At 40.0% G+C, this 19,230-nt stretch overlaps 1 protein-coding gene across 13 annotated transcripts in view; it reads left to right on the top strand.

Annotated features, from left to right (window-relative positions):
• EIF4G3 (eukaryotic translation initiation factor 4 gamma 3) overlaps window positions 1-19,230 on the top strand; it is a 354,292-nt gene that overhangs the window by 151,572 nt on the left and 183,490 nt on the right. For 8 of the 13 annotated variants that reach the window (XM_018055179.1, XM_018055175.1, XM_018055165.1 and 5 more), the window contains exon 2: window positions 18,269-18,314. The exons of the other annotated variants lie outside the window; for them this stretch is intronic. In XM_018055179.1, coding sequence (XP_017910668.1) covers window positions 18,269-18,314 — 46 coding nt within the window. The remainder of the gene's footprint in view (window positions 1-18,268; window positions 18,315-19,230) is intronic. 13 annotated transcript variants of the gene reach the window in all.

The raw sequence follows: 19,230 nt of genomic DNA, 5'->3' as shown, positions 1-19,230 counted from the left end.
TCTGAAAATTTAAGTAACATTACTTCCCTAGAAATCCTTTCAAGAGGATGTTACTAGTTTTTCAGTTTTCTTTTTATCTTAGGAAGCAGGGTCAGCATTGCTCTGGCCCTCCATTACTCTGGCTGGGTCCTTGGCCTTTGACCCATGTGTACCCTGTGAGTATACTGGTTTCCTTATTGGCATCTTTGGCAAATTTCCACATTCTTTGAGGATTTTAGCACTTGACACACAGTTCACATTCCCGTTTTACTCTCTGGCCTTTACTGTGAGGATATCTAGCGTTCCTCTATTGTGTCATTAACCTGTTGCTGTGCTCTTGGACTCACTGTATCTCCCGCTTTGTGCTCTCCCAGAACAGCCATGTACATACTCAGCAGCTTACATGGACACAGCCTTAGACATGCGCTCTGCAGTGTACTAGCCACTGGAGTCACCTGTGGCTTCCGAGCACTTGGAGCAGCTAGTGCAGATTGAGATGCGGTGTAACATGTGGAACACAGTGGTCTCCTGGTTTCTGCAGGGATCTGTTCACTGACCCGCTCTCCTCGGAAACCAGAGTCTCTGCTGCTTGACTTCCTTATAGAATATGGTGCAGTGGTTGCTTGTGCTCTGTGCACATGCTCACGTGCACAGGCGTGCTTTGGAGATGCTGCGGGTTCAGCTCCAGGTCACCGCAGTAGATGAATATCACAGTAAAGCGAATTGTACACATTTTTTGATTTCTCAATGCACATAAAAGTTATGTTTACACTGTACAGTAGTCTTATTAAATGTGCAAAGCGTTATGTCTAAAAAAGTGGGCAGTCATAGACAAGTAATTGGATGGACCAATGAGAGGCTTCTTCAGTACGTGGGAAGAATGTGAATACAGCATGGGCGGTCCTTGTCTCCTCCAGCTATCAGGCGAGGAGTTGCCCAAGCATAAAAGCCGTTCCCAAAACTTCCAAATATGAAAGTGTAACCAGAGGGAGTACACAAGGCCCCCACATAAGTGATAGAATCTGTGGATTCTTTCATTGGTATAGAGGCTTAGCATTGCTTACCAAGGCTAAGTTAACTATTATATTGTTATGCCCTGACAGGTTACCTCCATATAACTTTTCACATACATATTGACAAGGTTTTTTTTTCCCCTTATTCCAGGACTGGATCAAATTGAAGCAACGAATAAGTTTAGGAGAGTTTAGCACCAAGACTGTATGAAATGGTCAAAAGTGAAAAAGTCAAAGTGAAGTCCTCAGTTGTGTCCAACTCTTTGTGACCCCATGGGCTGTAGCCTATCAGGCTCCTCCGTCCATGGGATTTTCCAGGCAAGAGTGCTGGAGTGGATTGCCATTTCCTTCTCCAGGGGATCTTCCCAACCCAGGAATCGAACCCAGGTCTCCTGCATTGCAGGCAGACGCTTTACCGTCTGAGCCACCAGGGTGGTACTGTGGAATAATTTGGGAACCCCAGTGAAATCACCTAGAGGGTAAACCAAAGAGCCATTGCTATCTTGGGGGGACTGAGGTTTCTGGTGGCAAATCCAGCAATCAGAGAGGTTCTGCCATTTGCAGGCATTGGGGATTATTGTCATTCCATGAAATAGCCGTGGGGAAAAGCAGGTTAAGAGGTAGCATGGAGAGAAAGGTATATAGGCCTAGTTTGGACTTCTTGGGAAAGCTGTCGCCCTCAGATGCCGTCTGCTTGAAGCCCTAGTGAGCTTTATGTTCAAGTTGTCAGACGGTGTGCAGGGCCATTTGGGGTTTGATGCCTTCCTCTGGTGCTGTACATGGATCCAGGATTCTGTTCCCTGCAGTGTGGCAGCGTGAAGATTAGTCCACAGGATCTGATAGCAGTCCTTCTTGTGAGGCTGGAGAGCCCTTTAGGAGGCATCTTTTCCATTCTCATGATCTTCAGGTTGTAAAATGTGATACATTTCTTTCCTCCCGTAACTGCACTGTGAAATGAGTTCTCTACCACAGAAACAGTTATTTTTAATGGAAGCAATTAGACCTTTACAACCTGGAACTGTGTCTCCCTTTATCCATTGTGGATCAAAAGAAGCAGGACTTAGGTGCTTCAGGCATCCTGTTACAGGGAGAATAGACTCCCCTAAAATCTCTGCAAATATATATGTTGTAATGAAAAACAGGGATATTTAATAAGAGTTTCAGACTTTAGGGGGGAACCAAATAGGGAGAAAAAAAATAAATTCTTCAACCTTTGTTGTGAGGATACATTTGATCAAATTTCTGTAAATAAATTATAGATCACTTAAAGGAGAAGAGTAAAAATAAAGAAGACTCTTTACATGGGGAAAACAAAACATGAAAGTGGTCGGCTTTAAATTAGGGTTTTAGAAATCCTTACACTGTTCAATCTAACGACATTAGAGTATTCCTGAATACCTGTCAGAGTCCTTTCCCTCTTTAAAGATGAAACGTTTCCAAAAGCATTAGAATAAACCAGTAACTGCCTAGAAATTGCAAAGACATGAAAAAAACCATATTAAAGGTCTGATGAGTTCATTATAATGAGATTAAGAATGAAATTCCTTATTTCTGTGATATACATTTAAAAATTGACTGATAACATTGTATCAGGTCATCTTAGAATTCAGGAATTTGATCTAGTTTTGAATACTTATATACACCTTTACAAATAAGGTAAAAAGATTCAGTAGTCCTTCTTATATGACAAGCCTCCTATATAATTTGTCAATATATATCAATTTATGTGATCAGCTTACTTAATATATCAGATAAGACCGATTTATTCAACAGAATACCAGCTGAGAGACAAATCCTATTAGATTCTCCAGTGTCCTCTGGGAGAACCTAAAGTTGTTTCAAGTAAACAGACACACAATGAAAGACTTCATTTCTAAATGAAGACCTTCCTGATTTTTGAGAAGTGTTTTAAAAATATCAATAGGTTTAAAAAAAATATTTTTATTTGTTAATTCACTTGGCTGTGCTAGGTCTTAGTTGTGGCATGCCAAAGGTTTTAGACGTTAGATCAAGCAGGACCACAGATCACAATGAAATGATACTTAGTTATCTGTTTGACTAACGTAATAATAAAAGATTTCAAAGGCAAATACAAAAGGTTACATAGTTGTAAGGGAAACTTAGCTCTTTTAATATTGAGAAGATTTAATTTTCTTTAATATGCAAAGACTTGGTTAGCATAAAACAAAATAATTTTGGTAAACTACAAATTTTTGTTTCTAAGGAGGTTAATTAAAGATAAGTTAAAAGACTTCCACAATCTTTTTCTCAGGAGCAAACCAATAATTCCAAAAAGACTGTTCTTTTAGGAAATGAAAATGAAAGTAAATTAGGTTTTAGTTTTATATAAGTATGCCACTGATTTTAAAGCTTATTCTTAAAGGCCTTGTAATATTTAGCCAGCTTGACCACACATAAAGCTCCTTTTTTTTTTCCAAAGAATTCTTTTGTCCTATATTCTTGTCCTATATTTACTCTTTCCAGTTCTGAAACAATCAGCCCCTCTTTACAACAAAATTGCTTTCTTTTTCTCAGCAAAATGTATTCCTCATTACTTTTTAAACTGAAAATACACATCCATCTTGCTTTGCATTTAAAGTTGTGTTCCCTTATTTCTTGTAGCATTAAACAAGTATCAATCATCTGTTACTGGAAAATTTATGAATACATTCCCTAATTCCTAAAGACATATTTTCCTCATAGTTAATTTTCCAGTGTGGCATGTTTAGCAATAGACCCAAATATATTTTTAAATTTTTAAAAATTTTATAGAAGTATAGTTGATTTATAGTTTATTATTTTATTAGTTCCTGGTGTGCATCAAAATGATTCAGTTCTCTATATCTGTGTGTGTGTATATAATTACGTGTGTATGTGTGTGCGCTGCCGCTCAGTCGTGTCTGACTGTGAGCCCATGGACAGTAGCCTGCCAGACTCCTCTGTCTGTGGGATTTTCCAGGCAAGAATACTGGAGTGGGTTGCCATACCCTTCTCCAGGGGATCTTCCCGACCCGGGAATCAAACCTGTGTCTCCTGCGGCTCTTGAGTTGGCAGGAAGGCTCTTTACCGCTGAGCCACCAGGGAAGCCAATGTGTATGTATATATAAATATATGTATTTATATTCTTTTCTATTATGGTTTATTGTAGGATACTGAATATAGTTCCCTGAACTATATAGTAGATCCTTGTTGTTTATCTGCTTTATAATCAGTAGTTTGTAACTGCTAATCCCAAACTGTTAATTTAGCCATAACTCCATTTGTGTAATATTTTAGATTCCACACGTGAGTGATATCATACGGTACTTGCCTTTCTCTTTCTAACTTAGTTCACTTAGTATGGTAATCTCTAGGTCCATCCATGTTGCTGCAAATAGCATTATTTCATTTCTTTTATGTCTGAGTGAGATATCTATATCTGTATCTGTCTTACAGCTTCTTAATCCAGTCTTCTGTTGATAGGCCCTAGAGTTGCTTTCATGTCTTGGCCATTTTCAGTAGTGCTGCAGTGAGTGAATATTGAGGTGCCATGTATCTTTTCAAATTAAAATTTTCTCCAGATATGTAACCAGGAAGGGGATTACTAGATCATCAGTTCAGTTCAGTTGCTCTGTCATGTCCAACCCTTTGTAACCATGTGAACTGTAGCACACCAGGCCTCCCTGTCCATCACCATCTCCTGGAACTTGCTCAAATGTCCATTGAGTCAGTGATGCCATCCATCCATCTCATCCTCTGTCGTCCCCTTCTCCTCCTGCCTTCAGTCTTTCCCAGCATCAGGGTCCTTTCCAATTAGTTCTTCGCATCAGGTGGCCAATGTATTGGAGCTTCAGGTTCAGCATCAGTCCTTCCAATGAATATTCAGGGTTGATTTCCTTTAGGATTCACTGGTTTCATCTCCTTGCAGTCTAAGGGACTCTCAAGAGTCTTCTCCAACCCCACAGTTCAAAGCATCAGTTCTTTGGTGCTCGGCCTTCTTTATGATCCAAGGCTCATATGCGTATGTGACTATTTGAAAAACCATAGCTTTGACTGTTTGGACCTTTGTAGGTAAAGTAATGTCTCTGCTCTTTAATGTGCTGTCTAGGTTAGTCATAACTTTTTTTGCAGGGAGCGGGCATCTTAATTTCATGGCTGCAGTCACTGTCCACAGTGATTTTTGGAGTGCAAGAAAATAAAGTCTATCACTGTTTCCATTGTTTCCCCATCTATTTGCCATGAAGTGAAGTGATGGGACCAGATGCCATGATCTTCATTTTTTGAATGTTGAGTTTTAAGCCAACTTTTTCACTCGTTTTTCACTTTCATCAAGAGACTCTTTAATTTCTCTTCACTTTCAGCCATAAGGATGATGTCATCTGCATATTTGAGGTTACTGATATTTCTCCCGGCAATCTTGATTCCAGCTTGTGCTTCATCCAGTCCAGTGTTTTCAATGATGTACTCTGCCTAAAAGTTAAATAAGCAGGGTTATGATACACAGGCTTGATGTACTTCTTTCACAATTTTGAACGAGTCCATTGTTCCATGTCTGTTTCTAAATGTTGCTTCTTGACCTGCATATAGGTTTCTCAGGAGGCAGGTGAGGTACTCTGGTATTTCCATGTCTTTAAGAATTTACTCCAGTGTCTTGTCTGGAAATTCACATCTTTGTTCTCAAGCGTGGTGGATGCCTTTCTGGGACTGCGTTCCAGGCCTGCCATCTCTTCCTCTTTTCCACTTTATAAAAGTTCTGGGCTCTCATTCAGGTCGAAGTCAACCCTACTGGATGATATGGCAACTCTGTTTTTAGTTGAGGATGAGATGGTTGGGTAGCATTGCCAGATCAGTGGACATGAGTTTGTTCAAACTTTGGGAGATAGTGAAGGATACGGAAGCCTGGCATGTTGAAGTCCATGGGATCGCAGAGTTGGACACTACGGAGCAACCGAACAACAGCAGCTTTGGTCTTTATCCTGATTGTTACATTAAACGATACTTTGTTTCACCTCTTGTATTGGTTTCCTTCTATTTCATTGAGATTGAGATTCACATTCTGCATTAGCCCTTCTGTATGTGACTTGTGGCAAGTTACTTTATTTCCTCAGAGCATGTTTTCTCATTTTTAAAATGATTTACTTCATAGAGGTTTTGTGTAATTAAAGTAAATCTGTGCTTTATAGTAAACAGACTCAGAATAAAGAGAGTTTGCGTTTCATCCTTCAGAAACTATATCTTCCTGCTTTAAAGATTTATTTTCATTTTGCCTGTCTCAAACATTTGTTTCAAATGACTTTTTGTCATTTCGTCCTCTGCCCTTGATGACCCCATCCATTCCCATTGTAAGGAGTTAGTTCACGTTGCTAACCACAAGTAGGCGCGATACATGTCTGATTACTCTGTATGCTTTTACACTTGGGGCTTTCTTTGATGATTAAAATCAGTATGATCCAATTGAATCGATCATATTTTCATCCAAAGCAGAGAAAACAGCTAATGCAAAGACATTGAGAGAAAAAAACTCGCTATGTTTGAGTGAAATAAGTAAGGCTAACGTGGCAAGAGAGCAGTGGGAGATGACTTGAGGTCTGAGAGGTGGCCTGGGCCACCTCATTTTTGGCTCTTTGGTGCTTCCTTACCACTTAAGTCTAGTTACTTAGAAAGTCTTGCCATCGGTATACCAGTCATTTTAAAGTAGGCCTCCTTTGTCTAGATTCATTGTGGTAGACTAAGTCCTTATCAGCATGTACCTGGACTATTAGAGTGTTCGCTGACTAGGAACCCTGACCCGGGTCCTTTTATCTAGTACTCCCTATTATCATGGCAGTTATTTTCACTAAACAAATCTAATGATACCGCTTCCGTGTTCAGCGTATCCTGGATTCCTTTCAAGTTTAAGTCCTTTCCCATCCTGACATACCTCTTTGGCTCAGCAGTTCAGCCCTAATCTAATTCTCTGGCCCCCACCGGCTCACCTGCTCGTAGGTGTTGGCATCCCTGACCTTTTCAGACTTCAGCAGGCTTTCCCCAGCTTTTCCAGTTTCCAGGTTTTCGTGCTTCTGTTGTATTCTTTGTTTCGTGCCCACGTGGTGCTCCTCTCCTCATGTGGCCGACTTCCCTTCCTGCATCCCCATCCCTTGTTGAACTCTGATGTGGAGGTCCTCTGGAAATCTTCTCCCGGGAAGAATTAATCAGTTTTTGCTTTGCATCTTGCCATGTTGCTCATACTCTTTAAAGTGCTTGCTGTATTCTGTTATAGTTGTTAGGTAAGTTATCAGTCCCTCAAACACAGGAACCATGTCTTCATGAGCTTTGTCATTAGGACATCTGTCGATGCTGCTGCATCTTAAAATATATGGTGTGAGAGGTATTGTCTTTCACTGATGATACTGCTAGTTAACTAACATCAAAAAAACGAAAATCTAAAGCAGTTTTGATTGGAGGCCTTGTTGTTTGAAGTCAAGAACATAGACTGTGTCATTCAGGGATACTTTGGGAAGAAAGGGCTTCCCTTGGGGCTTTCCTGAGAGCTCAGTTGGTAAACAATCCACCTGCAGTGCATGAGACCCCGGTTCAATTCCTGGGATGGGAAGATCCGCTGGAGCAGGGATAAGCTACCCACTCAGGTATTCTTGGGCTTCCCTTGTGGCTCATCTGGTAAAGAATGCACCTGCAATGCGGGAGACCTGGGTTTGATCCCTGGGTTGAAAGATCCCTTGGAGAAGGGAAAGGCTAGCCACTGCAGTATTCTGGCCTAGAGAATTCCATGGACTAGTCCAGGGGGTCTCAAGGAGTCAGACACGTCTGAGCGACTTTCATTTTCATTTTTGGAAGAAAACCCAGGGGGATTGTATTGATCAAGTTCAGTTCAGTCGCTCAGTCATGTCTGACTCTGATACCTCATGGACTGCAGCACGCCAGTCTTCCTTGTCCATCACGAACTCCTGGAGTCTCATGTCCATTGCGTCAGTGATGCCATCCAACCATCTCATCCTGTGTCGTCCCCTTCTCCTCCTGCCTTCAATGTTTTGCAGCATCGGGGTCTTTTCCAATGAGTTGGTTCTTCGCATCAGGTGGCCCAAGGATTGAAGTTTCATCTTCAGCATCAGTGCTTCCAATGAATATTCAGGACTGCTTTCCTTCATAGGATGGACTGGTTGGATCTCCTTGCAGTCCAAGGGACTCTTAAAAGTCTTCTCCAGCACCACAATTCAAAAGCATCAATTTTTCAGTGCTCAGCTTTCTTCATAGTCCAACTCTCACATCCATACGTGACTACTGAAAAAACCATAGCTTTGACTGGACAGATCTTTGTTGGCAAAGTAATATCTCTACTTTTTAATTTGCTGTCTAGGTTGGTCATAACTTTTCTTCCAAGGAGCAAGCGTCACCATCTGCAGTGATTTTAGAGCCCCCAAAAATAAAGTCTCTCACTGTTTCCATTGTTTCCCCATTTATTTGCCATGAATTTATGGGACCAAACACCATGATCTTAGTTTTCTGAATGTTGAGTTTTAAGCCAGCTTTTACACTCTCCTCTTTCACTTTCAAAGAGAGGCTCTTTGGTTCTTCTTTGCTTTCTGCCATAAGGGTGGTGTCATCTGCATGTCTGAGGTGATTGGTATTTCTCCCAGCATTCTTGATTCCAGCTTGTACTTCATCTGGTCTGGCATTTCTCATGATGTACTCTGCATATAAGTTAAATAAGCAGGGTGACAATAGACAGCGTTGACATACTCCTTTCCCAATTTGAAACCAGTCTGTTGTTCCGTGTCCAGTTCTAACTGTTGCTTCTTGACCTGCATATAGATTTCTCAGGAGGCAGGCCAGGTGGTCTGGTATTCCCATCTCTTTCAGAATTTTCCACAGTTAATTGTGATCCACACAGTCAAAGGCTTTGGCATAGTCAATAAAGCAGAAGTAGATGTTTTTCTTGAACTCTCTTGCTTTTTCAATGATCCAGTGGATGCTGGCAATGTGATCTCTGGTTCCTCTGCCTTTTCTCAATCCACCTTGAACATCTGGAAGTTCATGATTCATGTACTGTTGAAGCCTGGCTTGGAGAATTTTCAGTGTTATTTTGCTAGTATGTGAGATGAGTACAGTTGTGCAGTAGTTTGAACATTCTTTGGCATTGCCTTTCTTTGGGATTGGAATGAAAACTGACCTTTTCCAGTCTTGTGGCCATTGCTGAGTTTCCAAATTTGCTGGCATATTGAGTGCAGCACTTTCACAGCATCATCTTTTAGGATTTGAAATAGCTCAACTGGAATTCCATCATCTCCGCTAGCTTTGTTGGTAGTGATGCTTCCTAAGGCCTTCTTGACTTTGCATTCTAGGGTGTCTGGCTCTAGGTGAATGATCACACCCATTGTGGTTATCTGGGTCATAAAGATCTTTTTTGTACAGTTCTTCTGTGTATTCTTGCCACCTCTTCTTAGTATCTTCTGCTTCTGTTAGGTCCATACTGTTTCTGTCCTTTATTGTGCCCATATTGCATGAAATGTTCCCTTGGTTTCTCTGATTTTCTTGAAGAGATCTCTAGTCTTTCTCATTCTATTGTTTTCCTCTATCTCTTTGCACTGAGGAAGGCTTTCTTATCTCTCCTTGGTATTTTGGTCAGCATTCACGTGGGTTATCTTTCCTTTTCTCTTTGGCCTTTCGCCTCTCTTCTTTTGATTGTGTTGATAGTGTCACAAAAAAGCAGCTCTGTTAATAGCGCAGTGGTTAAGTTTCTCCCTGTTAGCTGGAGTGAAACATTTCTCTCCAGAGTAAACTGGCCTAATTGAGATGAAGTTTGCCAACCTAATTAGCTTCCTATTTTTGCTTTTCTTTGTTTTTCTGTCACTGTTGTCAGAAATTCTCGGTGTGTTCTTTGGGGTGGGGCTAGAGCTATGGGATTCCTAAAATGAGTTTTGTCCTTAACTGCTTGATATTACTGAAGTATGAGGGAATTGTTATTTGCTAGTGCAGATAGGGGAAGCAGCCAGTGTTGTGGTGAGACAGAAAGTTCCCCTGAGGCACTGGCAGCAGCAAGCCCTTTGGTAGGTGACTCAGCTGTTTCCTAAACCTGTCTCATGTGAGTGTGTGCGTGATGTCTGTTTATTATCAGCAGAATAAGTGCTAGGGGAGTCACATTACATGGCAGGGGCAATGTTTATTTAACCAGGCCAGTGATGGTCTAAAAATAACTTGTAGGAAATTTTCATGTAGTATCCTTAAAAAATCATCATAGAGTGACACCAGTGAGTGTTTTGCATTATAGATAACTGAATGTTATAGCTGGCCAGTACTATTTCACTTCTTTAAGTGTAAAGATCAAAAGTTTGGTATTTAAATGAAAGGTTAGGGAAAGAAGATAAACTTCTAATTGTCCAGAAAATAATTCTGCACAGTTACATTTTAGCTTGTTTTATGAATATATACTCATTTTGGCTGCTTCAGGGCCATCATTGATGTGTTCATGTTCTAATTTTCTATATAGGAACTGTTCCTTTTTCTGAAGTTAAAAAACAAATGCCTTTCTGACATAGGAACAGTAATGATGTGTATTTGCTAGATTTCTTTAATATTAAATTATGATATTAGTAGTTTTACTTTGATTTTCTTGAGTTTGCTTACCTTGTACTCAGGATTTGCACCACTGGTTACTGTAATTGAGTCCTTCAGTGTGTGAAATGTGATTATTATTACCCTGTGTACCTATTTATATGCATGGCTCTGAAAGAGAAAGCCCTGGGAAGCCTGAACATATCTAGTAATCATAATCTGCTCATTTGTCTGGGAAGCAATGAGTCACTATGATTTATTCTTTTTGACATTTGGAATGTTTGCCTTCGAAGTACAGCATGTGAACTTGAGTCAGATTATTTCAAAAGGAAAATGGATTCATTAAGAAGAAATAGGTGCCAGCATTCTGTTTACAATAATGTTTAACTATGTATGAATATTTGATTAGGTCTAGTAGTCCATAGGATTATATTGCTTATGCAGTGCTTTATACTACATATAAAGTGGGAAATACACAGCTTTTTATGGTGGATGAATAAAGTAAATTGTGAATTAAACAATTATTGTACTGTTTTAATCTTTAATTTTGTGTTTCAGAAGATATTAAGCAAGCATGAGAGGATTTGTTTTTATTTTGAATATTTACTTGGATTTCTATTTTAGCATCCTTTTAGTTGGTGTAGTCGTTAGGAATTTAATGTACCTAAAATGGTGTTTTAATATACATACCTTCTAATTAAGTCCATATAAATGGAGCCTGACTTGAACACCATCTGAAAGTAATTCCAGCAATTGAATTGGCTATTTGTTATTCCATATAAGTGAAAAATTGGTTGTTTCTCAGAATTAATGTTATCTGGGCTGTTTCCTGTAGTACTGTTTATTGAAGATGTCCAGTGGAGTAGGGGGAATTTTGTTTTATTTTCAGTTAATACCTCTCTATGACATGGTTACATGTATACTCTCCCTGGGTCTCATTCTCTGTGTTACTCTCCTTTCTTGGAAATAAATGATAAGACCTTGGGCTTTCCCATCACTGAAATATATAAAAGTCATTGTGTGTTGTGCAGACTGATAAATGATGATTTCAAATCTGTATAAGGTGATTTCTTTTATAACTAGCTACCCTTCATGAGTTCTGGGTGGATTATAGTGCCATATCAAGTTATCTATGTTCAGAGAGGTCTATTTGATCAAGTATCTCTTAGAATTCAACAAGATACAAATAAGCAGGTATATTTAAGTATATGTGGAGAGATTCGTATTAGTCAGACAACTAATTGATGATGTTGAATATATGCTGTTGAAACAAACTTGTGATTAGACTTTGTGATGTTTTTTGATGCTTATATTTTTAAAAAATTGTGTTAATGTTAAATACATAGAATATTTGCTATCTCAACTATTTAAAAGTGTACAGTTCAAGGTATTACTTACATCCACATATTTGTGCAATATTAGTACTATTTATCTCGAGAACTCCTTTATCTTGTACAGCTGGAACTGTGTACCAATTAAATTATAGCCACCAAACCCCCCTTCCCTTACCACTGGGCAGCAGCCGTTCCATTTTCTGTCTTTAAATCTGACTAGTTTAAGTACCCCAAAATGAAATCAGTTCGGTTCAGTTCAGTCGCTCAGTCATGTCCCCCATGAATCGCAGCACGCAAGGCCTCCGTGTCCATCACCATCTCCCGGAGTTCACTCAGACTCATGTCCATTGAGTCAGTGTTGCCATCCAGCCATCTCATCCTCTGTCGTCCTCTTCTCCTCCTGCCCCCAATCCCTCCCAGCATCAGAGTCTTTTCCAATGAGTCAGCTCTTTGCATGAGGTGGCCAAAGTACTGGAGTTTCAGCTTTAACATCATTCCTTCCAAAGAAATCCCAGGGTTGATCTCCTTTAGAATGGATTGGCTGGATCTCCTTGCAGTCCAAGGGACTCTCAGGAGTCTTCTCCAACACCACAGTTCAAAAGCATCAATTCTTCGGCGCTCAGCTTTCTTCACAGTCCAACTCTCACATCTATACATGACCACTGGAATACCATAGCCTTGACAAGACGGACCTTTCTTGGCAAAGTAATGTCTCTGCTTTTCAATATGCTATCTAGGTTGGTCATAACTTTTCTTCCAAGGAGTAAGCATCTTTTAATTTCATGGCTGCAATCACCATCTGCTGTGGTTTTGGAGCCCCCCAAAATAAAGTTGGACACTGTTTCCACTGTTTCCCCATCTGTTTCCCATGAAGTGATGGGACCAGATGCCATGATCTTCGTTTTCTGAATGCTGAGCTTTAAGCCAACTTTTTCACTGTCCTCTTTCACTTTCATCAAGAGGCTTTTTAGTTCCTCTTCACTTTCTGCCATAAGGGTGGTATCATCTGCATATCTGAGATTATTGACATTTCTTCTGGCAATCTTGATTCCAGCTTGTGCTTCTTCCAGCCCAGCGTTTCTCATGATGTACTCTGCATATAAGTTCAATAAGCAGGGTGACAATATACAGCCTTGACATACTCCTTTTCCTATTTGGAACCAGTCTGTTGTTCCATGTCCAGTTCTAACTGTTGCTTCCTGACCTGCATATAGGTTTCTCAGGAGGCAGGTCAGGTGTTCTGGTATTCTCATCTCTTTCAGAATTTTCCACAGTTTATTGTGATCCACACAGTCAAAGGCTTTGGCATAGTCAATAAAGCAGAAGTAGATGTTTTTCTGGAACTCTCTTGCTTTTTCCATGATCCAGCGGATGTTGGCAATTTGATCTCTGGTTCCTCTGCCTTTTCTACAACCAGCTTGAACATCAGGGAGTTCACGGTTCATGTATTGCTGAAGCCTGGCTTGGAGAATTTTGAGCATTACTTTACTAGCATGTGAGATGAGTGCAATTGTGCGGTAGTTTGAGCATTCTTTGGCATTGCCTTTCTTTGGAATTGGAATGAAAACTGACCTTTTCCAGTCCTGTGGTTTTCCTAGTCCAGTGCAAAACACTATTGAGTTTTCCAAATTTGCTGGCATATTGAGTGCAGCACTTTCACAGCATCATCTTTCAGGATTTGAAATAGCGCCACTGGAATTCCATCACCTCCACTAGCTTTGTAGTGATGCTTTCGAAGGCCCGCTTGACTTCACATTGCAGGATGTCTAGCTCTAGGTGAGTGATCACACCATCGTGATTATGTGAGTCATGAAGATCTTTTTTGTACAGTTCTTCTGTGTATTCTTGCCACCTCTTCTTAATATCTTCTGCTTCTGTTAGGTCCAGACCATTTCTGTCCTTTATCGAGCCCATCTTCGCATGAAATGTTCTCTTGGTATCTCTAATTTTCTTGAAGAGCTCTCTAGTTTTTCCCATTCTGTTGTTTTCCTCTATTTCTTTGCATTGATTGCTGAGGAAGGCTTTCTTATCTCTCCTTGCTATTCTTTGGAGTTCTGCATTCAAATGGAAATATCTTTCCTTTTCTCTTTTGCCTTACCTTCTCTTTTTAACAGCTATTTGTAAGGCCTTCTCAGACAGCCATTTTGCTTTTTTGCGTTTCTTTTCCTCGCGGATGGTCTTGATCCCTGTCTCCTGTACAATGTCACGAACCTCCATCCATAGTTCATCAGGCACTCTATCTATCAGATCTAGTCCCTTAAGTCTATTTCTCACTTCCACTGTATAATCATAAGTGATTTGGTTTAGGTCATACCTGAATGGTCTAGTGGTTTTCCCTACTTTCTTCAATTTAAGTCTGAAATTGGCAATAAGTAGTTCATGATCTGAGCCATAGTCAGCTCCTGGGGTTTTATGTTGCCCCTTCATTTGGGACATAACTTTCTGCTTTTTCATGCTGGTTAGCTTTCTGTAATATGATTTTGTTTTAGTCATTGTAGGATTGTACTTCTGTCTCTTCTGTCTGCCTTCTGATGGAGAAAGCTGAGAGGCTTGTGTAAGCTTCCTGTTGGGAGGGACTGGCAGTGAGAAAAACTGGGTCCTGCTCCGTTGGGCAGGGCCTTGCTTGGTAAAGCTTTAATCCAGTTACCTTCTGATGGGTGGGGTTGTGCTCCCTCCCTGGTGTTTTTTTGGCCAGTCCTTAGGTCTGTGGGCTCCATGGTAGAGATAATGGTGATCTCCAAGAGGACTCATGCCAAGGGTCATCTTCCAGGACCGCTGCTGCCAGCGCCCCATCCCTGTGGTGAGCCCTTGCTGACCTGTGCCTCTACCGGAGACCCTCCAGCACTAGCAGGTAGATCTGGTTCAGTCTCAGTGGTGTTTCTGTTCCCTTCGCCTGGGTCCTGGTACATAGAATATTGTGTTTGTGCCCTCCAAGGCTGGAGTCTCTGTTTTCCTCAGTCCTCCGGAAGTCCTGTAAGCAAATCCCACTGGTCTTCAAGGTCAGATTTCCTTGGAATTCCCAGTCCCTTTGTCAGATCCCCAGGCTAGGAAGCCTGACATGGGGCTCAGAACCTTCATAACAGCGGGATAATTTCTTTGAAATTATTGTTCTCCAGTTTGTAGGTCACCCCCCACCTGGTATGGAATTTGGTTTTATTGTGATTACACCCCTCCTGCCTTCTCACTGCAGCTTCTTGTCTTGGTCATGGGGTATCTTTTTTGTTGGGTTCCAGCATCTTCCTGTTGATGGTTATTGAATAGCTAGTTGCAATTTTGGTGTTCTCGCAGGAGAAGAGCATGTTTTCTTCTTTCCTCCATCTTGAACCAGAAGCCGTTAAATTTCCCTTTTAGTGCAGTTTTGCTGCGTCCTATAAATTTAGATTTGTTGTCTTTTCATTTTCTTTTGTCTCAAGATATTTTCTAATTTCCTTTGTGAGTTCTTCTTTGACTCACTGGTTATTGAAGACTGCACTGTTTAATTTTCACATCTTTGTATTTTCTATCTGCTATTGATTTCTACTTTCATTCCATTGTGATCAGAAAATGTAGGGTAAGAAACCCATTGAAAATTATCTTGCGACCCAGCATGCGCTGTGTCATCGAGAATAGTCTGTGTGCACTTAGGGAGGCCTGTCTGCTGTGTGGGATCGCAGCAGTGCCCGCGTCTTTTAGATTCAGGTGGTCTGCCGTTGGTTTCAGTCCTCCATTTTTCTTAATCGATTAATTTAGTTACATTGTGCTGTGCCGGTCTTAATTGCTGTGTGCCAGGTCTTCTCCCGTTGCGGCGAGTGGGACTGTTCTTTGTCTTGGTGTACAGCTTTCTCACTGCTGCGGCTTCTCGAGTTGAGGTGTCCAGCTTAGGCTCACTGGTGTTAGTAGTTGCCGTATGTGGGTTGGGTGCTTCGTGACATGTGGGAGATTCTTGGACTAGGGATCGAACCCATGTTCCCTGCAATTGCAGGGAGACTTTTAACCACTGGACCACCAGGGTAGTCCCAAGTTGGTTCTATTTATTGATTCTCCCCTCCCCCCCAACTCAGGTTCTATTATCCATTATTGAAAAGGAGGCTTTGAAGTCTCCTACTTTTATTGTAGAACTATTTTTTCCCTTTAATTCTGTCAGGGGGTGCTTTGTAAATTTAGAATTTCTGATCTTGATGAGTATATGTTTATAGGTGTTATATGCTGGTGAATTGACATTTTCATGCCAATTTTATAATTGACATTATAATGCCCTTGTCTCTTGTGACAGTGTTTTACTTAATGTGTGTTTTGGCTGATATTAGTATAGCTATCCCTGCCCCCTTTTGGTTACTTTGCATGGAATATCTTTTTCCTTCTTTCAGTTTCGATCTGTGGGTTTTAAGGTCCAAAGTGAATCTTTTGTAGAAAGGATGTCATTGAATCTTATTTTTTAGAAATCCATTTTGCCAACCTTTCTTTCAGTTACACGAATTTGATCTGTGCTGTGCTTGGCCGTGCAGTCGTGTCCTACTCTTTGTGACCCCGTGGAGTGCAGCCCTCTGTCCATGGGGATTCTTGAGGGAGGAATACTGGAGTTGTTTGCCATGCCCTCCTCCAGGGGATCTTCCCAACCCAGGGATTAAACCCAGGAGTTTAATCTACTTGTGTTTAACTTAATTACTGATAGAGAACGACTCACAGTTGCCATTTTGTTTTTTTCCCACATGACTTAGAGCTCTGTTTAGTTGTTGGTGGTGTTAAGTCATTTATTCCTTTATTACCTTGCTTTTCATTTAATTTTGTTTATGTAGTGATATGTTTTAATTCCCTTTTCATTTCCTTTTGTATATATTCTACAAATATTTGCTTTTTGGCCACAGTGGGGAGTACGTGTAACATCCCACAGTTGTAACATTCTATTTTAAGCTAATAACTACTTAACTTCAATTACTTGCAAATAGTTCTTTACACCTATGCCTCCTCTCACTTTATCATAATGGTGTCACAGATTGGATCATTATATATTATGTATCGATTAGCATATCTTTATAATTTCTTCTATGTTTTTAAGTCCTATAAAGTAATAATAGGTGGAGTTATGAGTCAAAAGGAAAATAATAAAGGTTTTTTTTAATATGCCCATGTTTTTCCTTTTACTGGAGAATTTCTTAGTTCTGTATGGCTTCTTGTTATTTTTTTATGTACCTTTGTTTCCAGTATAAAGACTCTCTTTAACATTTCTTGCAGGGAAAGTCTTGTGAGAACGAACTCCCTCAGGTTTTATCTGGAAATTTCTCCCTCATGTTTGAAGGACACTTTTGTGCAATATAGAATTCTTATTTAGCAGGTGTTTTTTTCTTTCCCTCTAAGAGTTTGATTACAATGTATTTCACTTAGACTTCATTGAGTCTCTTTTATTTGTATGTCCTTGTCTTTCCTCAAATTTGGGACATTTTCAGCCATGATTTTTTCAAATAAACCCTCTACCCTTACTGTCTTCTCTATAATACATATATTAGTTTTTTGAATGGGTCCCTTATTATAAGTTCCTTAGGCTCTATTTACTTTTTTTCATTATATTAAAAATTTTTCTTCTCAGTCTTGATATAATTTCAAAGCTTTTTTCCTCAAGGTCACCAGTTCTTTCTTCTGCCTCTTTGAATCTGCTGTTGACTTTTTCAAGTGAATTTTTAAAAGCCAATTGTATTTTTCTGTTCCAGAGATTGTAAACTTGTTTTTATAGTTTTTATTTATTTGTTAATATCCTCATTTTGTTTGTATATTGTTTTCCTAATTTTCTTTAGGTTTCTTTGTTTTCCTGTAGTTAACTGAGCATATTCAAGACAATTGTTTTAACATCTTTGTCAAGTAACTCCCCAGTGTGTCTCTCTTTAAGGTCAGTTTCTAGAGATTTCTTGTGTTCCTTTGAATGTGCCATGTTTCCCTATTTATTTATATGCCTGTAATCTTCTGTTGATAATTGAGCATTTGAAAAAAACAGCCATACCATCCAGTAAAGTTGAAAACTGGCTTCTTGCAGGGGAAGACTAGCAGCTGTCAGCCCAGTAAAGGCTCAAGGTCTTCTCAGGCGTTTTCTGTGCACACATCTTCCCTGGGCTTGCATGTGTGGTTCCCCCCAGTCCTACAGGATACATGCTCCTTCCGATGTTGTGGTTTGTCGGTCTGACCCTGCCTCCTTCTGAGGGCCTTAAGTGTTCCGTTTCTGTTGTGTCCTTCTGTATCACCTCTTGCCCAGGTGCCTGCAGGTCTGAATGTCCCTCCTGTATTCAGCAGGTGCCACTCCTTTCAGCAGCCCAGACTTATACCCATGCCATGCCACTGCCCCTGTCAGTGCTCTGAGTCAGGGGACAGAAGCCAGCCCCCTCAGGCCAGCTCCAGGCAAGCCAGAATGGTGCAAGCCAGTTAAGCCCTTTTCTTTCTGTCTTAAAGGAGGAGCTGGGAATTGGATATCTTCCTCCAGATTGTGCCGGACCAGGTAAGGGTTGAGGCAGGGAGAAACAGAGGAAAACACCACTATATTTCATGTTCTTTTGAATGTGGTTATGTGGAGCTCAGTGTTCCTGGAAACAGTATGGATGGAAATTATTTTAGGTTCACAGTAAACCACATTAATGTGGAAAAGTTTAGTTTTGAGGAAGAAACTTCAGGATAGGGAAGCAGTATGCATGTTTAACATTTTATTTGCAAGAAGTAAAGGAAGATCCCTTTCTGTTCTAGCATTTATCTGAGTCAGTGTTCTCAAACTTTCTGGTTTAAGACTTCTTTATACACTTAAATAAAAATTTTTGGATTTCTCAATATTTTTTGTTTTACATTTGTTAATATTGTATTAAAATTTAAAAGTGAGGAATTTTCAAATAAACCTAGTTTGTAAGCATGAATAATGTATTTTTATGAAAAAATGTTTTCCAAAATAAAGTTGATGAGCAGGATTGTATTATTCAAAGCGTTGCAGATTTTTAAGTGTCTGGCTTAGTAGAAGTTACTGCAATTGTGTCTGCATCTGCCCTCAATCTGTTACATACAGTGTTATTTCAGTTGAAGTCTATGAGAAAAGAGTCTTCACAGGCCTGTGATTGGGAAAGGGAGGCAGGCGTACTTTATACAGCTTTCTCAGAAACTGAAAGCGATAGTTTCTTAAACATTAGTTGCAATATGGAATCTGAATCATATTAGTGAACTTCTAGTGCTCTGTTACGTTAAAATCTGTTAGTCCATCTTGCACTTGAGTTGATTATTTCGTTTGTGTGTTTTGTATATGATCGTGTATGGGTCATTTGAAAAATATTGGTTGACTGAGTTATGTAGATATTTCACATACTGTTTATTATACAATATTAAAAAAACACATTCTCACCTGGAAAGTCTACATGTTGGGAATGTGCTGACAG

The sequence above is a fragment of the Capra hircus genome, chromosome 2, assembly GCF_001704415.2.
Source record: "Capra hircus breed San Clemente chromosome 2, ASM170441v1, whole genome shotgun sequence".
In the NCBI taxonomy this organism is placed as follows: domain Eukaryota; kingdom Metazoa; phylum Chordata; class Mammalia; order Artiodactyla; family Bovidae; genus Capra; species Capra hircus.
The sequence above is the reverse complement of the archived record's forward strand: the minus strand, read 5'-3'. Positions and strand labels throughout refer to the sequence as shown.